Source organism: Phyllostomus hastatus, unplaced genomic scaffold (assembly GCF_019186645.2).
Source record: "Phyllostomus hastatus isolate PE091 unplaced genomic scaffold, TTU_PhHast_1.1 phas_scaffold_78, whole genome shotgun sequence".
NCBI classification, from domain to species: domain Eukaryota; kingdom Metazoa; phylum Chordata; class Mammalia; order Chiroptera; family Phyllostomidae; genus Phyllostomus; species Phyllostomus hastatus.
Genome location: NW_025334041.1, coordinates 104,881,149 through 104,896,982, shown reverse-complemented (window position 1 = coordinate 104,896,982; position 15,834 = coordinate 104,881,149). Strand labels below are relative to the sequence as shown.

Here is a 15,834-nt window from a genome sequence, read left to right as displayed (position 1 = left end):
GGCGGGGGGAAATGGGGACAACTGCAATTGAACAACAAGAAAATTTTTAAAAAACAGAAAAACAAAGTGTGAGAAGAAAGGAGCAGAGTGAGGCCATCAAAGTCCTTCATGAACCTGGGGGTGCAGGTCTCGGTGGAGCCCAGGGCCCTGAGTGTGGGAGAAGGTCGGAGGGGAAAGCTCCCGGATGGGCGGACACCAGGACTCCCTGTCCTGGGGGCGGGCCCTGCCACACCCTTAGACCGCAGGGATGCTCCCTGTCTAGATGTGGGACTCGGCTTCCACGAGGGCCTGTGTGCCGACCTCAGACGGGCTGGCAGGACCACTCGGCAGCAGTCAAGCTCAGGGTATGACAGTCGTGTGGATTTGCCCAGCAGCCTGCTGGGAATAGAAGGGCCTCGCTGCTTGCCACCCAGTGGGAAGCAGGAAGCTCAGCCAGCCTGTCCAGGCTGCTGGCGTGCCTGTGTGGTGCCGGTGGCACCCTTGGTGGAGTACGGTATCTCCACACCCACTGGTACACGGCTACCACCTTAAACCGTGTGAGGGTCCCCAGATCTCCCTGACAACTCGAAGTCTAAGCTCTGGCACAGCAGGTGTCCAGACCCCACCTGAGTCCTGGGGGCCAGTCTTCCAAAGGTCTCTGCTGTGTCCTGGGCAGAGGGGGTAGCCATCTGCCACTCCCGGAGCCCCACTGCCCAGTGGAGCCAGCAATTTCCCTCTCTTCCCAGCCCCTCGGAGGGACACACCCCCACACCATTCTTACATCAGAGGTCTTCTGGTTTTCAGGTTGAGATTCTGAGTCTGCTCTCCCTTTGTGCGGTAACCGTGTTCCTAAATGGTAACTGAATAGGACTTCATGTAGCTTTAACCCTATTGGATACATAAAGGGACCAGTCCATTTCAGGAAATTCATGAAGAATCCTTTGATAAAGTCAAACATGAGCGTCCTCATGCATCCAGGGTCAGGAAACGAGGTTTGTAATTCAGTCGAGGTGATGCTGGTTGAGCAGCTGCTGGGTGCCGGCAGGCTGGAGAGCAGAGCTCTGCCCTTTGGTGACCTTTTACCCTTGCTTAGCATCTTTCCTCGACTCAGGGGTACTTTCTGGGTCTGTCCCTTATCCAGGGCCCCATGGGGGCGTGCTGACTGCCCCTCTCTCTCCCGCAGCCTGCTGTTCACCAAGGTGAAGCTGGAGCAGGTGCTGAAAGGCCCGGAGGAAGCCCTGGTGACCTGCAGGCAAATGCTGCGACTGTGGCAGACCCTGTACAACTTCTCCCAGCTGGGGTGAGTGGCTGTCATTATCGTCCCTTGGGTTGGCTAGAGTGGACGGAGAGTGGTTGCTGGGGCAACTGCCCTCTGCAGGGTGGCCCCATGCCTGGTGAATGGGGGGAGATGAGAACATTTGAATGAGAATGGGGGACTTACTGCTCCTGAGGCCTTTTACATCCTGGTCTAATTTTATCCGTGTGACCGTCCTCTGTGAAGCACGTGAAGAACCTATTTAGGATGCTGAGGTCCGGGGCAGTAAGAAGAAAGAGAAGTCATTGTCAAGCATCGGAGCCAGGTGCTAGGCTTGCTTCTCTATCTTCCACATTAGCTCGCATATCTTAGACATTATCGGATTTTATTCTCACCCCAGTGAGGAAACTGGGACTCAGGGAACTCATGTAATTTGCCAGAGCCACTTGCCTGCTAAATGGTAGTAGTGCTGGGGCTTGAACCTGGGCCTCCTGAGTCCCAGCCTGTGGACCTTGACACTTCTTTTTCCATCTGAAAGTCAAAAGAACACAAGGAAGCTGAACTCTGGAAGGACCTCTCCTGTTTTCCCCATGCACCCTGTCTCTTGCTGCAGTTCCTGGCCTGGGCTCCGGGGTTGTCCTGGGCCAGAGCAGGGCACTCTTGTCCAGGCTGAATCTGCAGAAAGTCTTTGTTCAAACCCACCGGGACGCTTAGGTTCAGCCTGTGAGCCCAAAGTGGAAAAGGGCGTCATGCGGGGCGGGGCCCTGCCTCTTCCTGGGTTTGGACCCCACCTCTTCCCCCTTCTCTGGGACTGCTGGCTGTCACCACCACCCCCCACCCAGGGCCTCAGGGGACCCCGTGCTAGTGGAGGCACTTGCATTTTCACTGGGACTCGGGAGCCCAGAAGCCTTCCACAGCCCACAGAGGCAGGTCTCTGATGGTGAAGTTGACAGAAGAGGGTCCAGGGTAATCCCATGGAGTAAAACCCTTGGGCAGAGTAGGATCAGCCTTCTCTTTGCAGGCCTCTGAGCCTGGAAAATTCCAGGGCAGAGCAGGACCAGTGGGTGGAAGCTGCCAGAAGAAAGCTCTGGGGTGAGGGACTTTTCAGAAAGGAAAAGGGGGGGCCACCTTTTCCTGATGTGAGGGTGAGGGCTAGACTCTGTTGTTCGGATGCATCTTGTTCTGCAACTCACTGGCTGTGGCCACTCGGGCAGGTGCACGGCCCGGTCCTCTGCACTGAGTGGCAGGCTGCCTGCTCCTTCAGGCCTTCTTGGCTCTGCAGCCTTGTCCCCAGGCGCACAGGGCCCAGCTGTGCTCCCCCTGGGCGCACAATGAGGTTTGCCTTGGGGTCTTTTTAAGCCACCACTCACACTCTTCTGTGATCTGAGGGACCTGGCCCTCCTTGGGGGAACCTTCAGGGTAGGGCAGGGCTCAGCCAGACCAGCTACCTGTAGACAAAGGGTTGGGCCCAGAGGCCTGGATCCAGGACCCTCCAGGCTTTCCCAAGAATAGGAAACATCCTTTCTCAACCTGGAGCCACAGAGCAGAAACTAGGTCTGTAAAGTCTAGTTTGGGTCAGCTAAGGATCCACTGGAATCCGCAGCCTGAGGGTCTGGCCTGCCCCGCCCCACCTCCTGCTGTGCTCCCACTGGTCCACACTCTCCCCCAGGCCCTGCCCACATGCCCCTCCACTTGGCGCCTCCAGTCACGCTGTCTGCTCAGCCCTCTCCATCTGGGTCTTACTGATTGCTCAACTTGGACCGTCTCTTCTCCCCATCTGGCTGTCAGATTCTTTAGGGCAGGAGCAGTGCTGTATACTGGCTGAGAACCAAGGGCAAAAGGTCCCCGAGGTGGGCTGTTTCTGGAGCCCTAGGGAGGGCCCCTTAAGGGGCTGGGAGGGCGGGTGGGACGAGAAGCTGTACTTGTGGAGCTGCTCCAAGCCCACGCGTGCTGGGCACCGGCCCACATTATCTCACGTGCTCCTCACAACAGCCTCATGAGAGCAACATTCTCACGCTCATTTCAAGGTCAGACAGCTCATCTGGAGAACTCACCCTGAAAGGTGGCTTTGTCAAGGGTCACAGAGCTAAGAAGGGGTGGCCCCGTGGTTTTAACCCAGCATCCAGCCCCACACTCGGGTGCCTCCTGGGAAAGGGAAGAGAGTGGACGAGAACAGGAACCGGCCCTGACACAGTGGGCTTTGGTGGGTGGTTTCCTCCAGGGCCCGCAAAGAGGGCTGCGCATCCATAAGTCCATGTTCAGGCCACTGTGGGCCTGGGTTAGGATGGCAAGGATTCCTCAGGCTCCACGTTCTCCATCGGACCATCATCGTGGTTCCCTCCTGCAGGGAGAAGCTCCTATCCCCAGGCTGTGCGGGCCACCTCTCCTGCCCTTTCCACCTCGCCCCTCCTCTGAACTTTCCTAGTCAGCAGGTTCAAGGGCCACAGGCATCCCTGGCAGTGGGCAGGGGCAGCTCAAGGGCACGATAGGCTGAGCTGCCTTTCTGAGCTGGTGACTTCCCCATCCTCCCATTCTGAGAAAAGAGGAACCTCCTAGCAGTGTGGGAGCTGCGGGGACCTGGGGCATTGGGGCAGGGGAGGAGACTGGGACCACCATGCTTATTTATCTGTCATGCCAGGGTCTCCTTTGGGTCCTCCGAGGGCACACCACCCTGGCGGCCAAGGTAGTGTGCCTGAGGCAGAGAATAACATCTGGCCTTCCTTCCTCGGGAAGCAGGGGCAGTACAGCTGGGGACACTTCTAGGGGCCTCCGAGGCCCAGGCTTGCCTTGGAAGCCAGTCCTCAGCAGTGTTCTGTGTCTGTGAGGGCAGTAAAAGGTAGAAAGACGCCCCACCCCACCCCCCACGGTGGCCCGGGGCAGCTCCTGGCCAGAACTGGAGAGTTTCTGATCCTCGGCATCTGTGGTGCAGCGCCCGATGGAGAGCAGGGAAGGCAGGGCGGCCAGCAGGAGTGGCAGGGGAGCCACAGGAGGCCCCACAGATGAGGGGCACTCGGGCTTGGTTCTGTAGGTGGGGATTTGGGCTGGACGGAGAAGGATAGCGAGAACATTCTTAGTGGCTGCAGCGTTAGCAAGCCTGTCGCTTCGGGAACGAAACGTGGGGGCGTGGTGGATAGTGAGGAGACTGGACCATGGGGGATAGTGGAGTATAGCGATGGCCACACAGGCGCAGAGCAGGCAGCGTGTGCACGCGTGTGTGAATGATGGTGAGTACCACTGTCAGCTGAGCTTCTGGGGCGAGCCGGATCCTAGCGCCCAAGCCTGGGCCCTGACCCTTCCTGCTTCTCTGGTCGTCTCCATCCTTCCTCCTGGGCCCATCTTTGGCTCCGGTCCAGGGCCTGAACTCTCAGCCCCGGAGCCTGCCTGGCAGGAGGCTCCCTTGCTCTCCTGTCAGCCCTCCGCTTCACTGGGGCCTGGCCCTCTCTTGCCTTCCAGAGGCGTGGAGAAGGATGGCAGCGTCGGCGAGGGCCTCACGCTGAAGAAGCAGAGTGGCATGCACCTAACTCTGCCCGATGCCCACGATGCGGACTCCGGTAAGAATGTGCCCTGTGGGCAGCCATCCACAGGGCCCACGGCTCACTCTCCCGGCCAGAGCAGGAACGGGGAGAGTGACACCTTCCCCCTGCCCCTTGTCGGCTGCCGCCCAAGGGCCTCGTGCTGAGGAGCTGCCCTGCAGCATCCTTCGGGGCCCAAGTGGCTCTGGGACGAGATGGCTGCTGGCTGGAGTAGGCAAGGGAGGGACCCCACCTCCTGGGTGCAGGTGAAAAGAGAGGGGACACTGAAGTTGATGACAGCATAGAGCACAGAAACCATTTCCTCTGAGGCTGCACCTTTGGATCAAGGTTGGCCATGACAACACCCCTAGTAGATGGAATCAAGTCGGAAGGAATGACCTGAACTTAAATGTGCAACTCGAAGCCCAAAGCTGACCATTAACCGAGGACCTGATTAATGCAGAATACTTCCCTCCGAGACTCAAGAAGAATTAGTCACAGGAACGGAAGTGTGAGGGAGGCGTATTTAGTGGCCTTGCTCATTTTTCCCACTTCTGTGGACATGAACCAAGGGGCTCCTTCATTGTGAAGCCATGGCACTGATTTCTGGCGCCGAGACCAGCCTCCAACTTGAGAGGTGCATCTGAGGGGCGCAAGGGGGCCTGTGGGACTGCTGACTCCAAGGAGGGTCTGGCGAAGGAGGGCATAGCGCCCTTGGGATGAGAGGGAGGAACCACGAACAAATGTTGGGGTTCCATGTGCATTCGTCTGATCAATGGAAATCGCCCATGGTGTGCTCTGAGGTCTCCTGGGTTTCCTGGAGCTGTATTGCCTCTGAGAGAGAGAAAGTGCTTGCACCTCACCTGCCTGTGAACCGTGAATGTCAGTGGTTCGTGCATCACACACAGGGACCCACGTCACCCAGAGCTGCCACAGGGGGAGGTTCTCCAGGGGGCACAGGGTCTGACCTGAGCTGCTACCTATGGATCCTTAACAGCACAACCTCAAATGGGACCTTGTTGTGTAAGAAGTGATAACACGCATTTGTGAAAACAGAAAGCAAAAATAGCAAAAGGAAGAAAAGAAAAATCACCCATAATTTTGCCACGCAGGCCTGAACATGTGGCCTTTCAGGCTTTTCCTGTGCATATCTTCCTTTCTTGTAAGAACGCTGTCATACACTTTTCCAGCCTGTGTTTTCCACCTGACTGTAGAATCTACACATCTTTCCGCATCGATGTCCATACATATGCGCACAGTTATGTGGATGGCTGTGGAGTCTCGTATGATTATACCCTCACTTGTTTTTAATCAGTCCCTGTTGTTGGACATTCAGTCATTTCGGTCAATGTCAAAGTAACAGGCAGAAGAACCAGCACCTTTGCTGACATTGATGATTGCATTCCTCGGTAATGGACTGCTAGGCATGGGCTCACCGCCCGACCACCCCCTTGAAGCTCCTCTCCCCAGCCAAGGGTGAGGGGACCAGACGGGCCCTTCCTGGTGGCTCTGCAAGCTGTTTGGCGGCCACCCTGCCCTGATTGGGTGTGCCTCGTCTCTCCCCGCGGGGCTGTGCAACCCTGCTCTTGAGACCTACAGTGTGCTGCACTCAGATTCTGCCGCTCAGCTGCTCAGCCCCTCTGCTCTCGCTCTGCAGGCTCTCGGCGGGCATCGTCCATCGCAGCCTCCCGGCTGGAAGAGGCCATGTCAGAGCTGACCATGCCCAGCTCCGTTCTGAAGCAGGGCCCCATGCAGCTGTGGACCACGCTGGAACAGATCTGGCTCCAGGCTGGTGAGTGTCCCTGGCCCCAGTGACACCCGCTCACGTCCCAACAGGCCCCCAGGCTCTCAGAGCTGTGTCCCGTCCTAGAGAAGAGAGGACAGGGTGGTGGGGGTCCCTGACAAGGCTCACGTGGGCTTCACTGCTCACAGAAAAGCCTGGCCATCAGGAGCCTAGAGCTCTAGTTCCAGCTCCTTTTTCTTTGCCTGGCCCAGGTAAAGTCACCTAATCTGCCTGGTCATGGGTTTTCACTCGGCCAAATGGGGACAGTGCCTGTCTGCATACCCAGGGAGACCCTCTGGCAGCAAAGACAAGTGTGGGAGGATGTGAGGAAAGGTCACGCAGATGAACAGTCTTAGTCTCAACAATTTCACCTTGCCCACCTTCTCCTAAGTAAAACTAGTTAAGGCCCAAGCCCCAGGGGCTCGTGGAACAGCTAGAGAAGAGGCAGGGAATGGCGGCCCCCAGGAAAGGGAGGTCTGGCGGTGAGTCCATTGAAGGCAGAGTGCTGGTAACACTAGGGTTGTCACTTAGGACACAGTCCCTCTTGACGGCTAATCGGTGTTATTGCCACTGTGGAGTCTGAGGGTCAGTTAGTGTTGGGGACAAAGGCAGCTTCAGAGTTGCAAAGAGCTGGGTTCTAATGCCAGCACTGTCTTGCCTGTCCTGGTCTAAAATGAGCTGATGTGGGTGAAGCAGTTAGCACAGTGTGGGGCACACAGTAGGTGCTCAGCGAATGGTGTTTGACTTCTGTCCCATCCACGGTGGTTGTGGGGGACACAGAGGCAGCATGGCACCACCCGCAGTGACTACCCTCGATGCTGGACTAAGGAATGCCAAGGATCGACTTGCTGGGTTGATGGAGAGTTTAATCAGATGGTGGTGGGAGAGGTGGATTAGGGTGAAAAGAGAGAACCGAGGCTGGAGAGGAGCCTGAGATAAAACGGCAGCAGCTGCAGAACAGAGAAGAAGGTGCTAGAGTAAGTGGAATCCTAAAAATGCCCCAAGCCAGCATGCCTGCTTGTCTGAGATCTGCCCAAGCAAAGCTCCTCGGCTGTTTTCCCATTACCTTCCTATCTGCCCCCTTTCTGCCAAGGAGCTGGAGCCAGTAGCTCCCGAGGAAAGATGGAGAAGAGACCCAAAGTAGACAATCAGTTCCTGGGACATGTGGGGTTTGCAAGTTAGTGTTGGAATGTGCTTAGCTGAGAAGCCGAGGTTTCCTGCTGCATGGAGCCCACATATGGACACATTAGTATGCAGGACGCCCCCTCTCTCCCCACCGCAGGCTCTGAATCTGGAGAAATAAAATTGGGCCAGGATTCACAGAAAGGCTAGGCAGAGAAGCATTTTAATAATGCAAATATTGCCCCAGTTTCTGTGTCAGGGTCCCTCAGGGTGCCAGGGATGGGTCCAGGCTGTGCTCCATGGTCAGCTGCTTGCATTTGAAGCAGGAAAACGGATGTTGAAAAATCCAGAGGACTGATAGACATGGTCTGCTTTAGGCAAATATTGCTCTGTTTCCTTCCAGGATATGGAGCTATAATGGCTCTGGAGGGTGTGCTTGGGCTTCATCAACTTCAGGGACTGCAGTAGCACAGCGAGCCACTCCAGAGTTGTGTGTGGCCTACTCTGGGGCTCCCAGGGCCTTTTGTTTTAATGATGTGTCTTGTTTACAATACCATCAAGTGAAAATATTTTTGCATCTTACCAGCCGGCTTGCATTTCACAGATATGCTACTTTATGTGAGGGGTGCCAGGATGTTCTGGTAACTCCAAGGAAGGTTAAAATCGCTCCTGAAGCTGGTGATTAGACGGGGGAATGTTGCATAAACACATGCCCTTCAGTAATTCGAGCATCAGTCCTTCTTTTCTCGACATTGTCCTAGACATTCAGCCGCAGAGAACTTTGGGAACAAAGTCTGAGCACTCTGAATGTGGTGCCAGGGGAGGGCTGGGCAGTGCGGCATTAGGAGACAGGTTTGGGTACGTGTGACCAATCGAGAATAACAGTGGCTTCTACAAGCTGGTGGAAGCTTCCTTCTCTCACCTGGGCTGACAGCAGCTCTGCTCTCCTGGTCCAGGGACCCAGGTTCCTTCCATTTTGTTGGTTCTGCTCTCCCCTTGTCACTTTTTTTTAAAGATTTTACTTATTTCTTCCTAGAGAGAGGGGAAGGGAGGGAGAAAGAGAGAGAGAAACGTCAATGTACAGGAGAAACATCGATCAGTTGCCTCTCACATGCCCACCACCAGGAACCTGGCCCACAACCCAATGTGCCCTGACTGGGAATCGAACCAGTGACATTTCAGCTCACAGCCCGGCGCTCAATCCAATGAGCCACACCAGCCAGGGCTCCTCTTGTCACTCTTATCCCAGTGATCCAACATGGCTCTCCACCACATTCACTTTCCAAGGCATAACTTGGAAGAGTAGGAGAAGGGGACACCCCCTCCCTTAAGGACAGGTCCGAGAGTTTACGCACATCACTTCCCCTTTACCATCCGTTGGTCAGAACTTAGTTACACGATCACACACCTAGCTGCAAATGACTGTAGGAAATGTCATTATTCGGGGTGTCCATGTGCCCATTAAAAATCAGGGCATCTATCATTCTAGAAAGGGGAGTAGACTAGTGGGCAGCGGCCACAACCAGAAAGGGAAATGAGAGCATGACCTAGGTCTTCCATTCTGAGCATGGGAGAATTCTGGAGCGATCAGCATCCCATGCGCCCTCTCCTCTCCCCTGGTCACTGTCATCTCCAGCAAGCACGAATGAAGGGCTGCTGGAAGCAGATCGCCAAGGCAATAACTTCTCCCTAACTACCGCCCTTCCCCACACCAGACCTGGGCTAAGAGTATTGGCATCAGCACCCCTACCCACCCACCTAACGATGCCACCAGCTGCAGTGCTTTTGCAAGAAGGGGAAAATATTCCCCTTTATCATTTTGGAATGAGCTAATCCCCCTGGTTCGGTGCCAGATAAACTGCATCCCAGTCTGTTCTGGCAGTAAGTTCCATCATTAACCCCTCTCCTAGGCTGGGAAATGTTGTGTGCTGCTTCTCCCAGCTCTCGTTGTCCTCGCGTCCCCTGTCCAAGGGTCCTTCTCTTTCCAGTCTGACTTGAGAAGCTTCCCCAAGGGTTTCCACTTGAGAGATGAGTTTCAGAAATGTTGCCCCTTTGGCAGCAGGTATGTGCGAGAATGGGTGAGGAGTGGCCCCACAGATGCTTCAGGGTCCTGAGTGTCTGCAGGTGCTTCCAGGACAGCACGACGGCCCACCTCCCTCTCTCACTATTGCTCACGCCTCGGAAACTGAGTGTGCTAGAGAGAGGCAGATGGATGGAGGGAGAGGTCCCTTGCTTGGAATTCCAGGGGCTCACAGGTGGCCAAGGGCTCTCCCTGAGTTGGGGGAAGTTAGCCCAGGTCTTAGCTCCCAAATGTCAAGTTCACACTGCCTGGGCACTGGTGCCCTGGCTCTTAAGGTGGCCCTGCACATGGACACCACCCCAGCTGGCAGCTGGGCAGCCTGGAGAACTGCAGTGGGGCAGTCAGGGCTGTGTCCAGAGGTCCTATTTGTTATAGAATTATAGTCAAGGAAGACACTGTCTTACCCTTGGCCCCGAGTTGCCTTGTTCCTCCTCATTCCTTTCCTTGTCTTCACTCTCTCCTCTTTCCCCAGCTCCCCACCCCCGCCCCCATCTCCCTCTTGCCTTCTGTGCCTTCTTTCCAAGTCCTCTCTTCCCTCGCTCCAGCATTTTTCTTCTTCCCTCCTTTCTGCCTGTCAGCCACTGCGTGCGTGCGGGGTCCTGAGTTAGTAAGAAGAGGCTCCCAGGACAGGAAGTGAGGGGCCAGGCCCAAGCAGTCTTGATTCCCTTGTGGTCTCAGAGGCAAATCGTGTCCCTCTCTGGGCCTAGGGGCGGGGGGGTCTCAGACCAGCCCCCCATTCCCTTAGATCTCTAACTCTCCAGGCCTTCTCCCTTCTGCCCCCACCCCATCTTCTCTTTCATCCCTCCCTCGTCCACCCCCACCTTCTCCTTTATTCTTGGTGTCACTATGTCCTGAGGGCCTGCTCCACAGGAGGGATGCTTATTTCCTGTAGGGGGCAGTTTTGGTGATGCCCGTGGAACTCAGGGCTAGCTAAGGTGGATTCTTTTTAGAGCCCAATGTTTACTCCTCTCCTGCCTTGGTGGCTCTGCCCTTTTAGCTGGTGGAGGGTCTCCGTTTCCCCCGGGGAGAGCCTCTAAAAGGCTGTAGGTGTGGCCCTAGGCCCTCCCTCCCCCAGCTCCTGGCTCAGGACAGGCGGAGGGCGAGGCCCTCCCTGCAGAGAGGCTGTGCAAATAGCCCTAGAGGAGTGAGTCTGTCCCCCAGCCTTGGGGGTGAGGCCTCAGTGTTGGCCAGAATGGCAGGAAGACTGGCACCAGCTCCGGTGCAGGGTTAGAGCAGGAGGCCTTAGAAAAAATAATAAAAGGACGGTTGCAAAGCTCCAGGGAACAGATGTTTTCCATTTGGAGTCTGCTGAGAGAAAGCGAAGAGGGGGCGGGTGGAGAGAGCTGGAGGGAGGAGAAGGAAGAGCTGAGACAGGCGAGACAGGAGGTCTTGAACGGGCTGGGAGGGGGATTGGAGAAGCGAGAAACCCAGAGTAGGGAGAGGGAGTACGGAACTGAGACAGGGTCGGAGAGGGCCCCCTGGCACCAAGGGGACAGCGAGGCCCCAGTTGCCTGGGATGATGACCATGACTATGAGACTCCAAGGAAAACCCGGTAACACTGAGTGCTCATCCGGCCCCGGCCAGGGGAGGTTGGGAGGGGTGTGGGCACCCTGGGGCCCTGGCAGCCAGGGCCTGGTGGTAGCAGACCAGGGCAGTGGGCGGGCACTGTGCCATGTGGCTGTCTGTGTGGTAAAACAACTGCCTGGGGACACTGAGGCTGGAACGAAGGGGTACACTGAAGCCCCCAGACCTGTGAGCCTGACTGCAGGTCAGAGGCCCCGCCCTGGAAGCTGGGCCCGCCAGGAGCTGTCCGCGAGGCCGAGCCAGCAGCCCACAGGACCTCACTTCTCCAACTCTGTTCTGTGTCATCTGGTTTCCTGCCTAACTGGTAACAAAGTCCATGGAACAAAGCAGCCCTACCTATTTTTCAGGACGTGTTTTCTGGTGTATGGCCAGCCCAAGGCCCAGGGCCCCAAAGAAGGAGGGAGGCGGGGATCATGTCATTGAAATCCCTTGATGTCAGGTACTGCGAGGAATCCCCAGGGGAGGGACCAGGGGCAGCCTCCAGAGATGAAGCTCAGGAGACAGGGCAGCAAGTTGTAAACAGCTTAATGAGCTGTGCCAAGACCAGGTGGGCAGGCAGACCAGGCCCGGGGTGGGCCTGCTGGTGCAAGGTCTGGGGCAGTGGAGGGCCCGGCCTCTGAGCCGAGCTGCTAGCGAGGGAGGGAGCCACTGTGGGAGCTGACGCAGGAAGACCTCCCCACCCCCAGCACTCACACCACACACTTCTTTCTACTTCTCCCCTCTTCTTTGTGGCCCTGGGGACTTCTGCCAAAGGGGAGCCCAGCCCTCCAGGTTAGCCCAGTCTCCCTTCTTTCTGCGAGTCCAAGTGCCCCTGCGCCTTCAGGCCTTAACTCAAATGCTGCCTCCCTCAGGAAGACTTCCCTGACCACACCAGCACAGCTGACCTGACCCCTTTGGAGTGACCAGAGCACTCAGAGTTGGCACTTGTCACTCCACTGCTCTGGGTCACTCCAGTAGTTTGGTGACTTCACTCTTTGTCCTTGTGGGAGGGCCAGGCATACTGTCAGTGATCAATAGTTGCATATTGCACACTTAGTTATGAAGGCAGTCTGCTCAGAGCACCAGGCCCCAGAAGGGAACACAGCAGCAGAGCAGAGGAGAGCCGACGTGGAGAGAACCAAAGTCCCGACCCCTGGGCCAGCCCTCCCTGCAAGGCCCCAGGCTCAAAGCCTGCCCTTCCCGGCCTCACCTCCCTGTGTTTTCTGTCTTGGGAATTTCCAGTCCAGGCTGGCCCAGGGAACAAGGGCCAGCATCTCTCTTTCTGGCCTTATCAGGGGAGCCTGGCTCCTCTGTGTTTAATTAATTCTCTGATTCCCCCATACTCATCTCCACTAGTGAAAAAAAGTACCCTTGCTCAAAGAGCCCTCTGTAGTATTTTAGGATGTGGCGAGCTGTTTGATTATGCAATGAGCCTTAGGCAACATTCAGGCTGAGTGCTCCGAGTGCTGTGTGCTACAGTCAAAGCCTCAGTTAGACCTCCTTCCTGCTTCTTGCCAGAGTGGGAAGATGTGATGCCTGAGCCTGGGTTTCCTACCTCTTTCTGGGAGCTTCCTGTGGGATGTCTCTTATCCAGCCCACCCCAGGCCTAATCCGAACTCATGTAACCTCAGCTCTCATCCTTTGTAAGGAACAGCTCTTGGCAAAGTCACAAGCCAGGCTCTGCTTGCCCTTCTGTGCTCCCATCTGTGCACGGGCACCAGCCCCAGGCGGGGCAGCCGAGCCGTAGGCTACCGTCAGAGGAGGGCCGAGTGGCCTGTGAGGCCAAGCTGCAGCCCCAAAGAGCTGCGCTGCAAAAAGCACCTGCTGTGGGTGTGTGCGTGCAGGAGGGTTTGAACTGCTTTTATGTGGGCTGGTCCGGGACTGGAGAAACTGCCCCGTTTTCCACTGATCTGGGGCAAACCGGTTGTGGGGCGCATTGTACATGTGTCCTCTGTTCTTCTCGGTGCTGCAGAAAGTCCTTTGGAGGGAGGCCGGGAGCTGCTAGGGGACCCAGCCCTGCCCTGCCCCTTCCCACTGAGGGGTGGGGTGAGGTCCTCCCTCCCTCAGCCTGGCTTGTTAGCGTGGGGCTTGTGAGAGCGCCGCCGCCTCCCTCCCAGACTTGTGAGGATTAAATGAGAGAAGATGCTTCTCACAGTTGGGCCTTGGCCCACAGTCGGCTCTCAGTGGGTGCCGGCTGTTTGGGAGCTGTTACTAACACTCCTTGGCGGGGCCTGGCTCTGCCCCTGCACAGGTGCTCCCTGGCCTCTCTCCTCCTCTCCCACCCACGCCCATCCTTGGCAGGATCGCCTGGCTCTCCCTCGGGCTCTGTGCACACGGCTAGCCTCCCTCCTTGGAGACTGAGAACTGGAGGAGAGCCACCACATCTGTTTCCCTCCCCCTAGCCCAGGCACACAATAATGAACAAGCGACATGAGAGGACACTGGAAAAAAGTCACCATCACCTAAGCAAAGGTTGAGCTCCAGGAGATACCACTTGTGTCCCTACTGCAGGTCTCTGAAGTCCAATGGCCTGATGCCATCTTACCTAACCTAACTTACCCTTTCTGTGGCCTTGGGCAACTTCCCTACCCTCTCTGTGCCTCAGTTTACTGCTCCCTGAAGCCCAGCAATAAGAGTGCTTGCTCTACAGCACTCTGTGAGCGTTGGCCAAGAGTCTGTGTGGAGCACATAACACAGCGAGCACTCAGAAGCCCTTACCTGGTGTTAGCCCCGCACCCCAGAGCAAGCCTGCCCTGTGCTGTGACTGGCAGGGGTGGTTTCCATCACCCGAGACTGGTTCCCAGGGCGGGGGCTGCTGCCTCCGACTTTGCCACCACTCTCACCTCCCACTGTCCTTCTGGTTTCACAGCTGAACTGTTCATGGAGCAGCAGCACCTGAAGGAAGCAGGTTTCTGCATCCAGGAGGCAGCAAGCCTCTTCCCCACCTCGCACTCAGTCCTCTACATGCGCGGCCGGCTGGCTGAGATGAAGGGCAGCCTGGAGGAGGCCAAGCAGCTGTACAAGGAGGCGCTCACAGTGAACCCCGACGGCGTGCGCATCATGCACAGCCTGGTGAGTCAGCCTCGCACCCCCACACAAGGCCTCGGGGCCCTCTCCACCCTCACCCCCTCCATGCCTGCAGGTGCTTTGCTGCCACAGTTCCCGGGTGATATGGTGTCTGGAGGTGGCTTCCGCCCTGCTCTGTTGGGAACAGCGACCGACGCTCCCTCCCGCAGGGGCAGGCCGCTTCCCAGAGTCAGAGCCTGCCTGAGTAGATGAAAGAATCCGCGAGCACAGGCTGACGCTCTGCGACGTGTTGCTGTTAGTTCCTGTACGGCAGGCAGCCTAGCCTCAGACGGCTTCCACTGTTGTGTGCGCATCAGATCCTCTCCCTGGAGACTCTAGATACTGGAATGTTCTTTGTGGGGGTTCTCAGACCCTCGCCACCTCAATCATTGGGCTGCCTTCCCCATTTCAGAGGAGCTCCTGGGCAGGATGCCAGGGGATGCCCCAGAGTGGGCTGTCATTCCGGGTCTGACTCAAGCACACATTGGAAATGGCCCCTGGGGCCCCCAACCTCAGGACATGGAGCTCAGGACTTGGGTGCCCAAGGCTCAGTGACCTTCCTATGGGAAGGGTCAGGGACCGGGAGCAGAATGCTGGTGCTCTTGTCCGGGCCTGGCCATTCTCTTTCCGGGTGACTATGGGCAGGTCAGCCCCCCTCTCTGCGCCTCTTTTTTACTTATCTGTGCAGTGGGCCTCTCCTTATCTAGTACAGTAGGCCCTCAGTGTAACTTCTTGCCCACCTTCCTCGGCTGCCTTCAGGGAGCGGGCACCAGGATCAGCGCAGTGCCCTGAAAGTGTGCAGGCCTGCCTACGCACAGTGGTTTTTGAAGCATAGTTTAGGAGCCCACAGTTAGAGACGCAGTCTTCCCCTGTCAGAGTCTGGGTTCCACTTCCTGTCCGCCTGAGAGCTCCTTGAGAACAGCCAGGACAGGGCCACTCACGTCCAGACACTAACTAACACAGAAGGGTCAGAAGAAGGACTCCAGATGGCCGCAGGGTCATCGCTGCCCGGAGGGGTCTGACCGTTCACGAGCAGAAGCTACCGGGAGTTAGACTGCAGCCCAGTGTCGGGAACATGGTGTGATAACTCCTAGGGAAGTCCAAGCACAAACTCAGGTACCATCCTATGAGGATGCTGCCGACAGAAACATCACATAGGGGTTTATAATGAGGTCCTTTCCAACCCCAAGAGTCCTTGGAAACAGATGAGAACAGAGATTCCCAGCTCAGCTCTTACTCCCGCTGCCTGGTTTCTCAAGGGCTTTTCAGCGTGGGCCCATGCGAGTACGGCGCACCAGCTGAAGGAAACCTGTGCAGGGGCGTCACAGCCTGACCCCTGTTCCCCTCCACGTGGCTCCGGGTTGGCTGCCAGTCTGCTCAGTAGATGTTTGTTTTTTGCAAGGCACATCCTTCCTCCCGCAGTTCAGACATTGGCTCCTCTGATGCATGCCTCCCGGGAGGTCACGTCCAGAA

The 15,834-nt window shown here is 56.8% G+C and overlaps 1 protein-coding gene across 1 annotated transcript in view; it reads left to right on the top strand.

Moving 5' to 3' along the window:
* The window catches only part of TTC7A (tetratricopeptide repeat domain 7A), a 112,758-nt gene that overhangs the window by 85,405 nt on the left and 11,519 nt on the right, over positions 1–15,834 (top strand). Inside the window, exons 16-19 of the mRNA XM_045828874.1 lie at positions 1,163–1,279; positions 4,688–4,785; positions 6,404–6,538; positions 14,165–14,367. Of these exons, the coding sequence (XP_045684830.1) occupies positions 1,163–1,279; positions 4,688–4,785; positions 6,404–6,538; positions 14,165–14,367 (553 nt within the window). The remainder of the gene's footprint in view (positions 1–1,162; positions 1,280–4,687; positions 4,786–6,403; positions 6,539–14,164; positions 14,368–15,834) is intronic.